Source organism: Centruroides sculpturatus, unplaced genomic scaffold (genome assembly GCF_000671375.1).
Source record: "Centruroides sculpturatus isolate CEXI.00-Female unplaced genomic scaffold, Cexi_2.0 scaffold905, whole genome shotgun sequence".
NCBI classification, from domain to species: Eukaryota; Metazoa; Arthropoda; class Arachnida; order Scorpiones; family Buthidae; genus Centruroides; species Centruroides sculpturatus.
In genome coordinates this window covers 202,931-218,590 of record NW_019385129.1, presented here as the reverse complement: position 1 = coordinate 218,590, position 15,660 = coordinate 202,931, and the positions used below count along the sequence as shown (strand labels likewise).

The window sequence follows — 15,660 nt, the reverse complement described above, 5'->3', positions numbered from 1 at the left end:
AATTTTCACAAAATTTATGTAATTTAATTCATAATATAATCTACAATAACAAAAATTATTTTTGCATCTCTTGTAATTATTAAAATATGTTTTGTTTATCATTTGGAATATCTAGAATTTAAATTTTTTTGTTTAAAAAATATTGACCAATTAAATTATTTCATGTAAGAATATAATATGCAATCATTTATCTGAATTTTATTTTGGTGTAACAAAAAACTTCTTTCACATGTAACATGTAAAACAAAGAGAATTCTATTATTAAAAAGTATATATATATATCTAAAATTATAAGTTTTACATACCTGAATGACTGAGCATCTTTGCAAAAAATATGAAGGAAAAATATATCTCGACACTCAATTTGTTCTATTCGCCCAAGAGGAATATTAAAAACAGCATCCTTGGTATGATGATAAAATCTATAGTTTGATAGAACAATTATACCTTCTGTAGTACAACCAATATGTTCAACACCTTCACCAGGAAGTGCTGCAAAAGGCACCTTGAGATTTGGATCATCCTTTAGTATTTCCTTTTTTGGATATATTTCACAGGCTTTAATATTATCATAATACTGATCGTTGTCCAGTCCTATATTTTCCATGGTCTGGAAAAAAGATTATTTCAAATAGTTTTTAATTCAATAAAAAAAAAAATATTTTAAAAACTATTCTAATAAAATTATATATAAACTCAAAACAAGTGCTTGAAAGATTACATGGAAAAGTATGTAAAGACAGTTTCAAAAATGATTTTTCTTATCTCATCTTCAAATCCAAATCCTCAGAAATATGAAGGCAAAAAAAAGTCTTGATAAATGATAACATTTATCATTATATATATATATATATATATATGCATGTAAAATTAATGTTTACATGTGTACACACATAAGTATATGTGAACATTTTACAATGCTGGACAGAAAAAGTGAAACATCCAGAAGGTGTCATTGGAAGTTTATTAAATGCACAATAAGAGACCAAACACATGGTAAGTAAATGATGTGTAAAGTAAATTTTTTAAAGTTAGAAATCACCTGCTGGTCCATAGGCTGGAGGATAGGGGTGGTGTTGGGTGGTAGGTAGAGGACCTTAATGAAGTTGAACTCATCAAAGATATCATTTTCAAGACCAAGGGGTGAGCAGGGGCATTGTCAAGGATAAGTAAACATCTCAGAGGCAGGTTGTTTTCCAGCAAATATTTCTTGACAGCTGGACCAAAGACCAGATTTACCCATTCAACAAAAAATGGTCGAGTAACCCAAGCCTTTGAATTTGCCTTCCACATAACTTGGAGTTTCTCCTTTAGTACATTATGGGCCTTAAATGCTCGAGGATTTTCAGAATGCTACACCAACAAAGGCTTGATTTTACAATCCCTGATCAAAGTTCTGCATTTAAGTTTCTGGCATTGCAACAGACAATGTTCCAGCTGGTCACATATGCTCTATTGACAATAAATCTGGTGATCTTAGAAGCAAAGGTAGGGTGTCAATGCCTTGTAGAGCTTGTTGCATGATGGCTGTGATTGTGCCCGTGCATTATTGTGCTGTACAATGCCAAAAGGCATGTGCTCTAGAAAGGGCAGAAAATGGATGCGTAGAATCTCTGACACATCAGTGGCTTTTCACTGAGCTCTGCACAAAGACAAGACACATTCTGGAATGATATCTAATGGCAGCCTATATCATAACTCCAGGTGCAGGCAACCTATGACCCTCACAAATATCTGTGGAGTGCTGAAATTGATCTCTGCAGTGCCATACTGCCCTACACTGATATACCCATTGTCCATACTCAGAAATACTCATCTGAGAAGGCAATGCAATGCTATTCTTGCACCCATTTCCAATGTTCTATGCATCACTGAAGATATGCTGCATGATAGTTTGGTGTCAAAGGCAAATGATGCTGAGATTGTAGTTCAGTCTCATTCAATCTCCAATAGATAGTCCTCTGGAAAAGCAGATTATTGTGAAGGTCTCAGACATCTCAAATTCTCTGTGAATGTTCAGTTATGTAGCAGTTAGGTTGGTGGTAGCACATTGTCAGATGTCTATCTTGATGTTCTGTAGTGCAACATATTGCACCAGAATTTCACCTACATGATGTGCACCCTGTTTTCCCACAAGACACTGTGTCAGAGTGTTGACTCCATAGCCCATGTATGTAGCTCTTCATCAAGCTGACCAACTGGCATCAGTCAAATTGATTCAATTACTGATATTTCACAAGCTGTTGACATCCTGACATACCGTTTGGTCACAAATAAGTTAACACTTTATTCCATTAAAGCCTGTTCAGGATCTTATCTCTAATTAGCATGCACTATATCAGCAGTCTGCACCTCACAGACCATTATCGTGAATTTTTTAAAATGATACAAAATCTGTAGAATAACGATTATAAAGGTTCAATTTTACCTTATTAATATGAAACTCACTTGTTTAATTATAACAAATTAATGAAAGCCTAAAGTTTGTTACTGCTTGTTTGAAATGAGTTTATGGATTTGTAGTGCTTTTCCACAAAAAACAACAATCACACTCACAATATTGTTTATTGTTCATTATTTATTGATAAGAGTCACTTTGTATTTAGTTTTACATTCATATAAAAAACCCCCAATGAGTAAAAAAAAAAAAAAACAACTAAGCATTTTGCATTTCTTTTGTAATTGTGATCAAAGGATCGGCACCAGACTGGTGATGCCTGTCAGGATCGACGATGGTGATTCGTTCATTCATGTATGAGTGGTCACGTGTATGAGCGATTGGATTCGGGAGTTGGATGTCCTGAGAGATAATGCAGCTAAAAGAAGTGCACACTACAACTTACTGAAAAATAAATACCCGTTTATTTTTGTATAATATTAAATTATTTACATGGGATAACTTAAATAGGATAAAGCTATATAGCATAACATAACTAAGTACAGTAATACCCCGACTTATGCGAATCCGGAGTTACGCTATTTTCAAATCTCGTCGATTCGTCTTTTGTTTGAGCGCCACGCAACTCTTAATTACTCATTTCCCCCCACACTATTGTTCGACTTACATGTTCGGACGTGTTCGACATATAGCTATAATTTATTTTGTGTTATTTGTATATATTTATATGCAAAATTATACCCCGACTTACGCGGTTATCGCTCGGTCCCACCTATCGCGTAAGTTCGGAGTATTACTGTATTGAAGTTTACAGGTTCTTAACTAAGAGAGAGAGAGAGAGAGACAGAGAGAGTTTACATTATTACGCACAATACCTTGATTGGTAGGTTGATTGATGCCATGGATCGTCTTGACAAAGGGGTGAAGTGGATTGGGTAATCCTTCTGGATGGGACAGTTTATGGCTGAATGTGTGGTAGGTAAACACAGCTATGGTCTGGCGACAGCAGCAGTAGAAGGGATCAGCAATGGTGATGACTGGAATACACTTACACAAGGATAGGGATAGGCAAACTCTCCTGTCGATTTTGATGTTCGTCTTTTTATTTTTGGGGGGTCTCCCCCTTAATTTTGATGCCCTTTTTTGGTAATGGTAAGTTTTTTGACCAATTAGATGAATTTTGGATGAAAGTTCCTGGTGACACATACATTCAGAAGATGTGTCACTTTGGGAAAGGAAGTAGATCCGGGGAAAGATGCAATCACATCCGTCCAGTTTTTTTTTGTTGAGAAAATTTTCTTTATAGAATATGTGAAATTTAACCATTATTCTTAACAAATTCAATATATTTTGTTGCCGTTAAATAAAATTTCCATCTCATCTGGTCTCTCACAATACTTCTTCATATAACCTACAGTTGATCAATGTCCAAATTTCTCCAAGGACCACCTAAATTTTCTCACGGACCATTGATTGCCGACTGCTGCACTATATCATATGCTTTGTTTGTTTCATCAGATGTATTTCTTGTCTCATTTGCATTTGTGTAATCCTTTGAGTAGTATGTATGGGCAAATGATTGGGTCATTTGGATTATGCTTTATGGGTGTTTCATTTTTTCTGTCTAGCAGTATATATAATATTTGACTCTAATCTTCCAAGTGCTTGTTTTTTGAGTTTGGTATTATATTTAAATAGAGTCATTTATATAAAAATAGATCTTATAATAAAATTAAGATATAAATGTTAACAGAAAAGAATAAGTATACCAATATACAAGCAAGAATTATGTTTAACACAGGAAAGTTAATTTTAAATTATTTAACTGCTGCAACAAAGTTTTCATTAAATATTTTTTTTTAACAAAAATATTTTTAATTCCATTTATTTAAGATTTGTATACTAATTCCTGTAACAATTAAAAGCAACTCTTGTGAGAATGTACAGTAATTAAAATTATCAAACTTTTTGGCTACTACCTGATTCCATTTAGTTTCAAAAAACCAAGCTGTTCTATTGCTGCAAATTGTATTATCTTAGGTCAATCATCTTTTCCGTTAATCATTTTAAAAACATAGAGCAGGAGTTTATGACAACACTGTATAATACATATAAATTGTGATTGCAGTATAATTATTTCTTTTTAAAAAATGAAGGAAGATTGGAAACACATTCAATAAAAGACAAAGTTTTACAAATAACTAAGAGAAATTTTTCTTATTGGCTTAAAAATTTCTCAAAATCATAATTTGTTCCTATTTAAAAAACACTGCTAGTGATTTTGCAATTTCATAATACTTATTTTCATAAAATTGAACAGTTTAATATTTTATTTTATAAACTAAATACATCAACTATAAAAAATTATTTTTACAGGAAATTTATGATTATGAAAATCTGATTTCAGCAGAAGCTGAAAATATTCTCATAATAAACTTTATTCATTTTGGAAATTGAAAATACAAGGTCTGTTCAAAAAGTTTCCGAACTTTTTTAAATAGCATGCCTCCAGTTGGTTATTTTTTAATCCACTTGGAGGCGTTGCGTTTTGTCTGTAGAAACCTGCAGAGTAACCGCCTTCAACCTGTCTGTTGATATCTTATTTTGGTAATTAATTATGGCCATTTATGTAATTCTTTCTAGACTGCATATTGTAATATCAAAACACTTATTAAAACACCTTTTCTTGCAGCCAACGCTTTATTATAACAACTTTCAAACGTTTTCAGTCTTGTTAAAAGACCTTTCTCAAGAAAATAAAATTAAATAAGTAACAAAATAAACAACAAAATCGTAAATCGAACGCTTAGTACGAATAACTGTTTTTTCAAATCTTTCNTTTGGCCATTTATGTGAAAGGGGTTCGGCAAAAAATCGGATCTGCGAAAATGAGCTCTTTGAAGGAGCAGAGTTGTTCTGTGAAATTCTGTGTGAAACTCTGGAAATCCTTCAAGGAAACTTTTGAGTTGATTACCAAGGCTTATGATGAGGATGCTATGAAATGTACCACGTGTTATGAGTGGTTTTTACCCAGTTCAAAAAGGGACAGCAATCAGTGGAAGATGACAAGCATTCCGGACAACCATCAACATTGACTGATGACCCCACATCAAAAAAGTAAACGATCTCATTCATGCAAATCGACGTTTGACTGTCAGGGAACTTGCAGAAGAGTATGGCATCTTGACTGGTTTGTGATAGGAAATCCTGCATGAAAAACTGAGGATGCATCGAATTGCCACCAAATTCATGCCTTGCCTGATGACAGCAGACTAGAAACATCATCGAGTTCAAGTATGTCAGGAACTATTTGATCGAGCTGAAGAGGATGAAATCTTGTCCAGGATCATAACAGGTGATGGAGTCATGGGTTTATGGATATGACATCAAAACAAAAGTGCAATATTCACAATGGATGGGTGAAACATCCCCCTACCAAAAAGCTCAACAAGTTCACTTAAATGTTAAGGTGACGTTGACTATTTCTTTCGATACAAAGGGGGTTGTGCATCACAAATACCTACCTACAGGCCAGACAGTCAACACAGTACTACCTGGGGGTTATGAAACTCCTAAGAGACAGAATCAGGCAAAAACAACCTGAACTTTGGAGGAGCAGTGAGTGGTTTTTTCACCATGACAACACCCCAGCTCATTTATCCCTCAGATCTCCTGAGTTTTTGGCCAAAAACAAGACCGCTGTGCTTCTCCACCCACCCTACTCACCTGACCTAATGCAACTTTTTCCTGGTTTCCAAACTAAAAAACCCACTCAAAGGAAAAAGATTTGCCACCATTCCAGAGGCATACATACATGCATGACTTCGGCCGTACACGAGGTGTTTAGCCGGCGGAAAAGAGGGTAAGGGAAAGGGGAGGAAAAAGAGGAGGGAGAGGAGATAGATAATAGAGAAAGGTAGGATCCCTCTGAATGGAGTATGTATGGCTACAGTACCCTCTATGTTTGATGTTGGTGTACGTTTTTAGGCAGCAAGGCCACAGTCCCCCAAAGGGTCTAAAAGAAAACTTGAGTGTAGTAAACACCAATGGTTCAGTGCCACCATGAATAGCTAAGTGAAGAAGTTAGTGCCACATGGCTGTTAGTAGGAAGACATAACTACTTAATGCTAGTGAAACTGAAAGACAGAGAAAAATTTCATTCCAGAGACAGAGAAAAATTCAATAGAGGAACTTATGACCATTCTGGAAAAAGCATTCGAAGGATTGTTTCAAAAAGTGGCAACACCATTGGGGAGGAGACTACTTTGAAGGGGACCCTAACCAATAAATTGTAAGTGAAATATTTTTTTTTGTAATAATTAAAGTTTGGGAACTTTTTGAACAAATCTCTCATAAATTTAGTCCAATTATTATATTAATTGAATTATTTTTGAAAAAATATTTTAAAAATTTAAATTATAAATCATCAAAAACACATATTGATATTACAATAATACTAAATCTAATCAACAGTATATATATTTTTGAGTGTCTCTATATGTCTGTCATAGTTTTCCTTAATTTCTATAACGAACAATCTTGAAGGCACCAAAGAGATCTAACAAAATTTTTATAAAGGAATTTTATGGGACATTGTTATCAAAACATCAGACAACTGTATTATTTAAAATTAATATTCTTTGAATGAAGTTGTTATCTTATAGTTTCATATTCTGGGGAAAAAACATTATGTCATTCCTTCATAGCATACAATGTTATCAAAGAAAACAAATATTTGTTTTTAGATAGCATTGTCAAAAGGAAATGATGCAACATTGCTCTAGCTTATTCGTTTTAGAATATGAAACTAAATAAAGATAACCTCTCGCTTATTCAACAACATTAACATCAAATATTTCAGTTATTAGAATACACACTTGTTTGATCATCATTAACTAATAATGAAAATGTAAGAAGTATTAGATGTTTTAATATTAAGAAATAAAGTCAGAGTATAAGATGATATTATTATTATTAATAATCATCATTACTATAATTATTTGGTGTTGTTGGAATGTATATTACATAGCATACATATAGATACCTAAAGCTAAGAAAGACCAAAGTCAAGGCATAACTACAGAAAACAAATGTTTTGTTTATGTGTTGTTTGTGTATGTATCTGTGTTTAAGAATTTACTGACTATCTGAAGTGTTTAGTATGGCAGCCTTTTGCCATTCTGAAGTCCTAATGTTTTAAACTTTTGTGTAAGGTATGTTATATGACACTTGGTCATAGTATGTTTTGTGTGGTTTTCTATGACTGAGATGTCTATTTGTTGCATGATTCCTGTGTGTAAAAGTTTGTGTTTGTGGACAAGCTTTTGATGTATTATATTTGCTATTTGGTTAAAGCAATGTACATAGTCTGTGTTATAAGCTTGCAAACTGAGGTGGGTGTGTTATATACAGTAGTCTCATGCTTGATGCTGCATTTCCTATAGGTGTTGTCTGTGAATGTTGTCTTTTAAGATGTGCTTTCTGTAGTTTCTGGTATTTATGACCTTATCTTGTTTGGAAATTGTGAACCTTCTGTCTCTCCAAAGAGGCATCTATGAGTCAGCTAACAAGTTGACAGTTCTGTCAGCTTGATCCTGGCTGAAATTGTTAGGTTACCTTTGGAGCTCCTCCTGAGCATCAAGACTGCCTGATGGCATCTGTGCATTTTGTGTACTGTTAGATCAAGTCAGTGTTATGTAAATTTAATGATGTACTGTTTTTGTCTGCAAGAGTTATAGCCTTTGTGTAATTGTGATGTTTGTTTTCTGCAGAAAAACAAATACAAGAATTGCAATTTCTTATTGTCTCACAGATAGATACAATGCAAATACAGAGACTGCAATTCTTGTATTTGTTTGTAGTGCAGGTTTAAAATATAATACCTCATCCTCCCTCTTTACAAGGAAGAACCAGTCTTTCTGTGGATGATTTAGTGTGGTGTTTGTTATGTTTTTTTAATGTGTATTTTCTCCTTTGGAGTTCAGTTGTGTATGTGACCAATATATAACTCAAACAAACAATTATTTATTGTGACATTGTCACAATATCAGTGTGAAATTTTTAATCATATTTTTAATTTATTTAACTTAAAATATATGCTCTCTACCACAAATCAGTAGTGGCTTGTGTCTGTATATCATACTTTTCCTTTAACAATAAAGTTGTGCCAGTCATCTAACATTCTTTCTGGGAAAATTTTTTAATTGAAATAATGTGATTTCCAGTTTACATCGGAAGTTTGTATATAGTTAATAAGAACTTCCTGTCCCTAAGGTTTTCATATCTGTTCTCGTCTTTCATCTACCTAATGCCACTCTTGAGACTGAGGAAAAACAGACAGATGACAGTGGGAATTTATATATCTACAATTTTTTCAAATTGCAGCCCAATAAACATGTCAATACTGGGACAGAATGTGTATTTTGCATTCACTTGTGTTGTTAGTATGGAGTGTAATCTGTTGTTATATTCTTTTATTAGTCTATTTTATTTGTGTTCTGAGAGTTTGGCTTGTTGAAATCCTAAAATATTCGTAAATTCCCCCATTCATTCATGAATTCAATGACATCTCCATTTCTGAATACAAAATCAATTCTTTCTTCAAGATTCCTTTGTTTTTGTGTGTGATGTGTTCTGCATTTGCCGTCTTGACCTCCAACTGAATGTCAGTGGAATAAGTACTTGTAACTTGTAATAGGTGATTTAGCCATGCTTGTATGAATGTGTAGAGTTGTGAGTCATCCACATGAGATGAGATAATATGTATGTATTGTGTTTTGTTGTGTATAGTATTGTATTGTATAGTATTGTATCCATATTTATTGTTGTTTAACCTAATGAATAGTTAGTTTAAGACAGGACCAGTGCATGGGTGAGGCAGTGAGATGGTTATCATGGGCAGCACTTCCAAAGGGGTGGCATTTCTGTCGGATCACATATTGAAAGGAAATTTTTATTTAAAAAATTATCAAAGTCGTCAATTAAGTAAATAATTTAGTTAGTTGGCTTCTTTGATCTTTTTTAATATAAATATGTCAATTGGCATGCTATTGTTTATATTTTGCACTGCATCGAAGTAAACTTGCACGTATATTTTTCACAAAGTCTGATTAACAAGATATTTTCAGCTTTCAGTTGCATTCTATTGATTACAGAGAATCACTATTCAATATTTGAGTATAAATCACTGAGTGTGATGTGTGTTTATGAGTAAATTAGGTGAATTTGTAATTTTTGAACTTAAGTAAATTTTTTTCTATCTCTGCAAAAGGTGTGTCGATTATTGATCAGTTATGGATATTTATTTTATATTTTTTATGGGCTGTTTTTGTATAAATATACCTAGTCTTATTATTGCAGCTTATTGTTGGAATGTAATCCTCATGAATAATATGGGATTACTGTACTCTTTTTACCTATTATTAAAATTTGATAATTTCCTTGCTTTAAAAATTATTGTCCTTCAGACCATTTTTAACAGTAAATATAAATTTTGTAGAAACTGAAAAATTCTTTCATTGTTAAATTTGTTTATTTATATAAATTTTATCATAATCAACTAAAGAGTAGTAATGAACAAGTTTTAAAAAATTATCTGAAAGTGCATATAAGAAAAAAAAATTAACAAAAGAAGCAGAACAAAAAATAGTTGGGTTCAATAGAAAAATTTATGAATTTTTTCACTGCTACAAATATCAAATGCTGAAACAGAATTGAAAAAGGAAGACTAATCTATCAGTATATCAATGCCAATATTGACTGATGTAACAAGAAATGTGAGGCTCTGGACAGGTCCGAACCCTCACTAAAATTCGCGTTAAAATAATTGTTTTAAAGAAAATAATATAGTAGTTAGAAATAGCTTTTTATTTTATGAAAACGCAACGCTAGACAATAGAAGACTTTTAAACAATAGAAGAAAGTAAGTCTGTCGACCATTTCCGGTTGGAGATCGAATTAAACTTCGATTTTGACCTCTCCCGCGCCCCCGAAAGGTTTCGAATTGTCATCAGGTGACGAGGAGAGACCAATCGGAAAGGGGAATCTGAGAGAAAACGGATAAAACCCCAGAAATTCGAGGATGCGACGGCTTCTTCTCCCGAAAGTTCCATGTGACTGACCTGTTGTTGTGTGTGTGTCTCGCACCCATCTTTGTCTCCATCTCCCGACCTCGAATCGACATCTTTCCCTCAACGGAAGTCGACCGCATCGTCCCGGGGTCGTCGAGACGTGATGGAATGGTTCATTCGCGAACAAGGGACACTCCTTCAAAATGGGACTATCTTGGAAAGGAGAGGAAGACCCAGAGGCCACAGCCGCCGCAGAACTTCCAAGATCGCGGAAATCTTGTAAGCTTCCTTCGTGTTTAATAAACGGTTGTGTTGTTTGTAAACGAAGCATCTATCTCTGACTCAACTGCTTCCACATGTCGTTGATTGTTACCGCTCGGCAATTCAAACGGCAAGGGAGACGATGACGATATATATCACATCTTATTGTTCGTCGACTTTTTTAAATTTCTCTCCCCCTCGGCCCCCACAGAAATAAAGGGGAACAAACCAGATGATACTGAAGGAGACAAGGAAAATTATTAGAAAAAGGATAATTTGCAGAAGTGAATATTATCTCTGGTTATGAGATTTCCATTAATTCTGCAAAATATAAATGACTCTGAACATCAACTTATAGAAAAAAGTCCAGTACAAGTTACTGGAATTGATTTTCTTAAGGCTATCAATGACAGACATTTTTCTGACTCCTTTTATTAAAAAGTAATGCTAAATTAGGAGAAATTGAAGAGAAAGAGATAAGGAGTTGATTCTGACCCATTCTATTTTGTTTGGAAATAATTTTTCGTTCATCTTTTCTTATTTATTTTTGGCATTATGATCATTAAGGATAGACTACCACACCTCACCCAGACAAAATTCTAAAACTCACCTTACTATGATGACTGCAGGCTACAACCTGTTACATCATTGAACCTGGAAGCAACGTCTCAGGGGAGACTTCCTGAGGAAGTTAAGAGAATGATCTCCCACCCCAAATTGTCACAAAAAAAGAACCACGAAAGTTCAGAAATAATTAAATGTAAGAACAATGACATGACTTAACAAAGATTACTAAAATTAACAAATATTAGCCAGTAAAGTATGTAAATAGGATCGAGTGGGCACAACTAGGGTTTCTCAAACGGGATTCCGGGATCCCGGTTGTTTTTTTAACCCGGGAAATATCCCGGGAAATTTTTCTTATCCCGGGAAATCCCGCAAATTTCTTAAAAATTCACTTTTTTTCTTATTTTGTGTTAAGGTTGAGGAATTTTGCAAATAGAAAGCATAATTAACTCATTCACTGTCAGAATACATTTGTATTTATTAATTTTAAACCTACCTATTAGTTTTTTTTAAATTTTTGCTCGTTATAGCATGTCACAAATGGTCAATAATCAATATATAGCTTATTTGTGGCAGGACTATAAAAATTCTTTACTTGTCGGAACCTGTAATATCTGGAATAATTGTGCTTACGCTGTCTTGAGTTTTAACCATGCCCAGTAGCTTCAATAAATGCCTGACGCCAGATTGTGCAAATTGGGCAAGGATACAAACGAGTACAAAGTCTGCAAGTATGAAGTTTTTCTTCATAAACCTGATTATTAAAGCCAAATGAATTGCCGAATTATCGAGCTCTAAGCTTGATGCCGCTATTAAAGCAGCCAAGGTAGACAAATCAAGAATACTAGAGAGCGAAAGAAGTACTACAATCTCGAAAACGAACTCGAAAGCTTCCAGGCTACAGGTGAAAAAACACATAATATCTGTCTTCTCTTAAATGCATTAAACACTATTCCAATCACATCAATTGAATCGGAAAGGGCATTCTCGGTGGCAAGACTTTTCATTACTAAAATAAGAATTAGAGTGAGTTATCGGAGTATTGACCATCTTTGCTTTTTAAAATCTTATAAAAGTTTGCAATATTTTGTATTATATTTTATTTAAAAAACGAAAATTACCTTCTAAATTAGAAGTTCATTTTTTTAATTTTTAACTCAATTCAAAACATTTTTTTTGTTGTTGTTGTATGCAGTTTCCAGCAAACTTTAATTAATTTTTTTCTATTTGTGAAAATTTCTACGTTATTTAAAGGTAATTTTTATTATAGGCCTATAGACCTTACACAGCATTATTAATATGATTTTGGAGGTTACAGAACTTTAAAATTACTTTAAAAAATGGAAAATATTTATATAATTTGATTTCAAGATATTTTGTATACCTTAAAAATAATTAATTCTATCCCGGGATCCCGGGAAACAGTTCACTTTTATCCCGGGATCCCGGGACAAGCAAAAGACTGGGAAATGAGAAACCCTAGGCACAACCATGTAATGTCATCACAATATAAGAAGACATTAAACTAAGGATTGAATGAGGTGATGCTAAAGATCAAATGAGGTTAAAGAAAGGCTTTCAAGTTCCATTGCGATGTAGAAGTTTCTTGGTGATGGTCAGGTGACTTTATTTTGCAAGATTTCTTGTGAATTTTTGATATATTTCAATTTTCTCTTGTTGGTTTTGTGGAGATAAAACTTAACTATAAGATAGTTATAATTTAAGTCCCCAATTGTTGGGAAAGCTTCTTGTACATATTTGATTTTGATTGATAAATTATCTTTTATTATATTTTGAATTTCTGATTAACTTATTTCATTCTTGTACATATTTGGGTTTAGACTAATAAATAGATATTTTTGTATTACATAGAAATTATTTCAGGTTTTTGATTCATTAACAAATTTTTCATTACTTATTGCTCACATAAAGTCCAGGCCTGGCACTAATTAAACCCTCATTTATGTAATGCACAGTTAGGATACTATATGGGCTGTCACTAGAATTAGATAAGACGTTAAAAAATGGCTAATATATTCAGCTTGTGCAAATCCAGTATTTTTCCCCCTGATGTGTTCTGCTCCTAACTTGCAAAATTGGTCTGCATTTTGTGGAAACTTTGATTGGAATATTTTGCAAACTATTACATGCCACAACAGTTAAAAAAAAGTGGAATGTTTCAAAATTGGATAGAGCTAGACAAGAGGTTAAAAACTGACAAGACAATTGATAGAGAATATCAATGAATCTTAGAACTTGAACAGTAACATTTGCAAGATACACAGGGGGGGTGCAAAAGTAGGTATACAGTTGAGAATCTGAGAAGTACAAATGTTCATTACTATTATTTTTATTATCTGTTATTAATTTGTATTCGTTATTTGTGATTTAATTTGTACATAAAAATGTTTTTTCCTTCCTATTTTCTCCATGTATTTTTTTTTTCCATAATAACAACTGTATACCTACTTTTGCACCTCCTGCATTAAAGAGAAATAACAGGTAAGCTTGGCATTTCCCAGGCAAAAAAAATAAGAACAAACATTAAGATTATAAGCTTATTTCGTACTATTAACCTTCTATTGTATTATAGTATTTGCTTTATATAACTACAAACATTATTTTATATAAGTTTTACCATACCGAGTGACCAATCTAACACATTTTAAAAATTCTTTATTCCTCTACTGTACACAATTTAAAGAGTTTTTAATTTAAAATGTGTTAGATTGGTCACTTGATGCAATAAATACTTACGTAAGATAATCTTTGTAGTTATATAAATCAAATACTATAATATAAGAAACATGAAAACGAAAACCATATAATGAGTTTGGTTATTTCAGCCTACAATTGTCATGTTTATTGCAATACGTGGATGGTATAAAATGGAACAATTTCATTGGTCAAGTAGACACCAATTGAAAATCTTAAATTTTTTAAGATATCATTTTTGCTAATATTAGCTTTAACAAATTGTTCATGTTATTACATCAAATGATAATCTGCCAATGAAACAAATTTTGCAAAAAATAGACCAAATATTTAAACTTGGCACCCTGGAAAATCACTTAAAACATATTTTGTGCTTGCCAGTAATCTTGTATTATGCAATTTTCCTATTCAAATGACACTATACTGATGATTTGATAGATAGAAGATACTACTGCATAAGAGGGTTGAAGTTAATTTAACCAAAAGTATTTATTTTTATTTAGTATTTATTTATAAAAACTTATTTTATAATAATATTGTAGCAGTGACATTCCTACGACCTCAAATTCTTTTGACTTTAATTTGAAACAATTTTAGATTATTGCCATTATTTTTACTAAATTTTTATGTATAAAGTTTATAGGAATTATAATTTCTAAACTGGCTTTAGATATAATTAATAGGATCTTGAATATATTCAAATAGAAAGCTAAATTATAAATAAAATAATTCTGGTTTATATGGAACAGTCTGTATAAAAACTTAATTTATTGACTTTACGGAATAAAAAAAAATGTAATATCATTTGTATCAATAAAAAAAAAATCTTTATGAATAATAATCTGAGTGATTCTTTTGTATTTTTTCCAGAAATAAGCAGAATTTATTATTTTTAAAAGGATTTAACATCTTAGATTTAAAAAATCTATGGCTTATTAGTGAGCTTAGTTAGAGAAAGATAAAAAAGTGAAAAAAAAACTTAGAAACAAAGCTATAGAAGATTATTTCATAAATATTACCTCCTCCTGGAAATGAGAATGGTCAACGACTACTACTTAACACTGTCTACTATTAATATTTAATTAAAAAGTGTTCTGTGTTAAATAGGTTGTGATAGCCCTATATGTGATTGAAGTTGCTAATCTTAACGTCCAAAATATTTGATATAAGACTTGTTTAAATAAAAAAAAAACTGTTGTAAAAATGCAAGAATAATTGCTTTTATGTGATCCTGTAAAAAAAACTAGTGAAATCAGGTTGAAAAAGTAAAGCTTAGAAAAAACATCTAACTTTTGAAAGTTGTGGCACAAAGCATACTAGAAGCAGATTTGACAGTAAGTTTCAACATGTGTATAAAGTGCACATTACACAGACTACAACTGTAGAAAATTTTGAATGAAGCAGTGTCACCATGATAAACATTGATGAAAAATAAACATTGGTACAGAAAGACTTTCAGCTCTACTTTGTGCCTTAAACAAAGTAATGGATTTATGAGTTAATAAGGGGAGATGAAATGAAGAGAAGATATCCAGGTTTCTTGGTAGTTATTCATGTCCTTGTAAATATTGTGTTTATAGAAAAATTATTAAAACTGGTTTGGTTTATTTGGTTATGACAACATGACACATGAGCAATCTGCCAAGGAGG

At 32.4% G+C, this 15,660-nt stretch overlaps 1 protein-coding gene across 3 annotated transcripts in view; it reads right to left on the bottom strand.

The window, feature by feature from the left end:
• The window catches only part of LOC111635179 (myotubularin-related protein 3-like), a 103,132-nt gene that overhangs the window by 68,290 nt on the left and 19,182 nt on the right, over positions 1 to 15,660 (bottom strand). For all 3 annotated transcript variants that reach the window (XM_023380069.1, XM_023380071.1, XM_023380070.1), the window contains exon 2: positions 306 to 610. In XM_023380069.1, the coding sequence (XP_023235837.1) occupies positions 306 to 610 (305 nt within the window). The remainder of the gene's footprint in view (positions 1 to 305; positions 611 to 15,660) is intronic.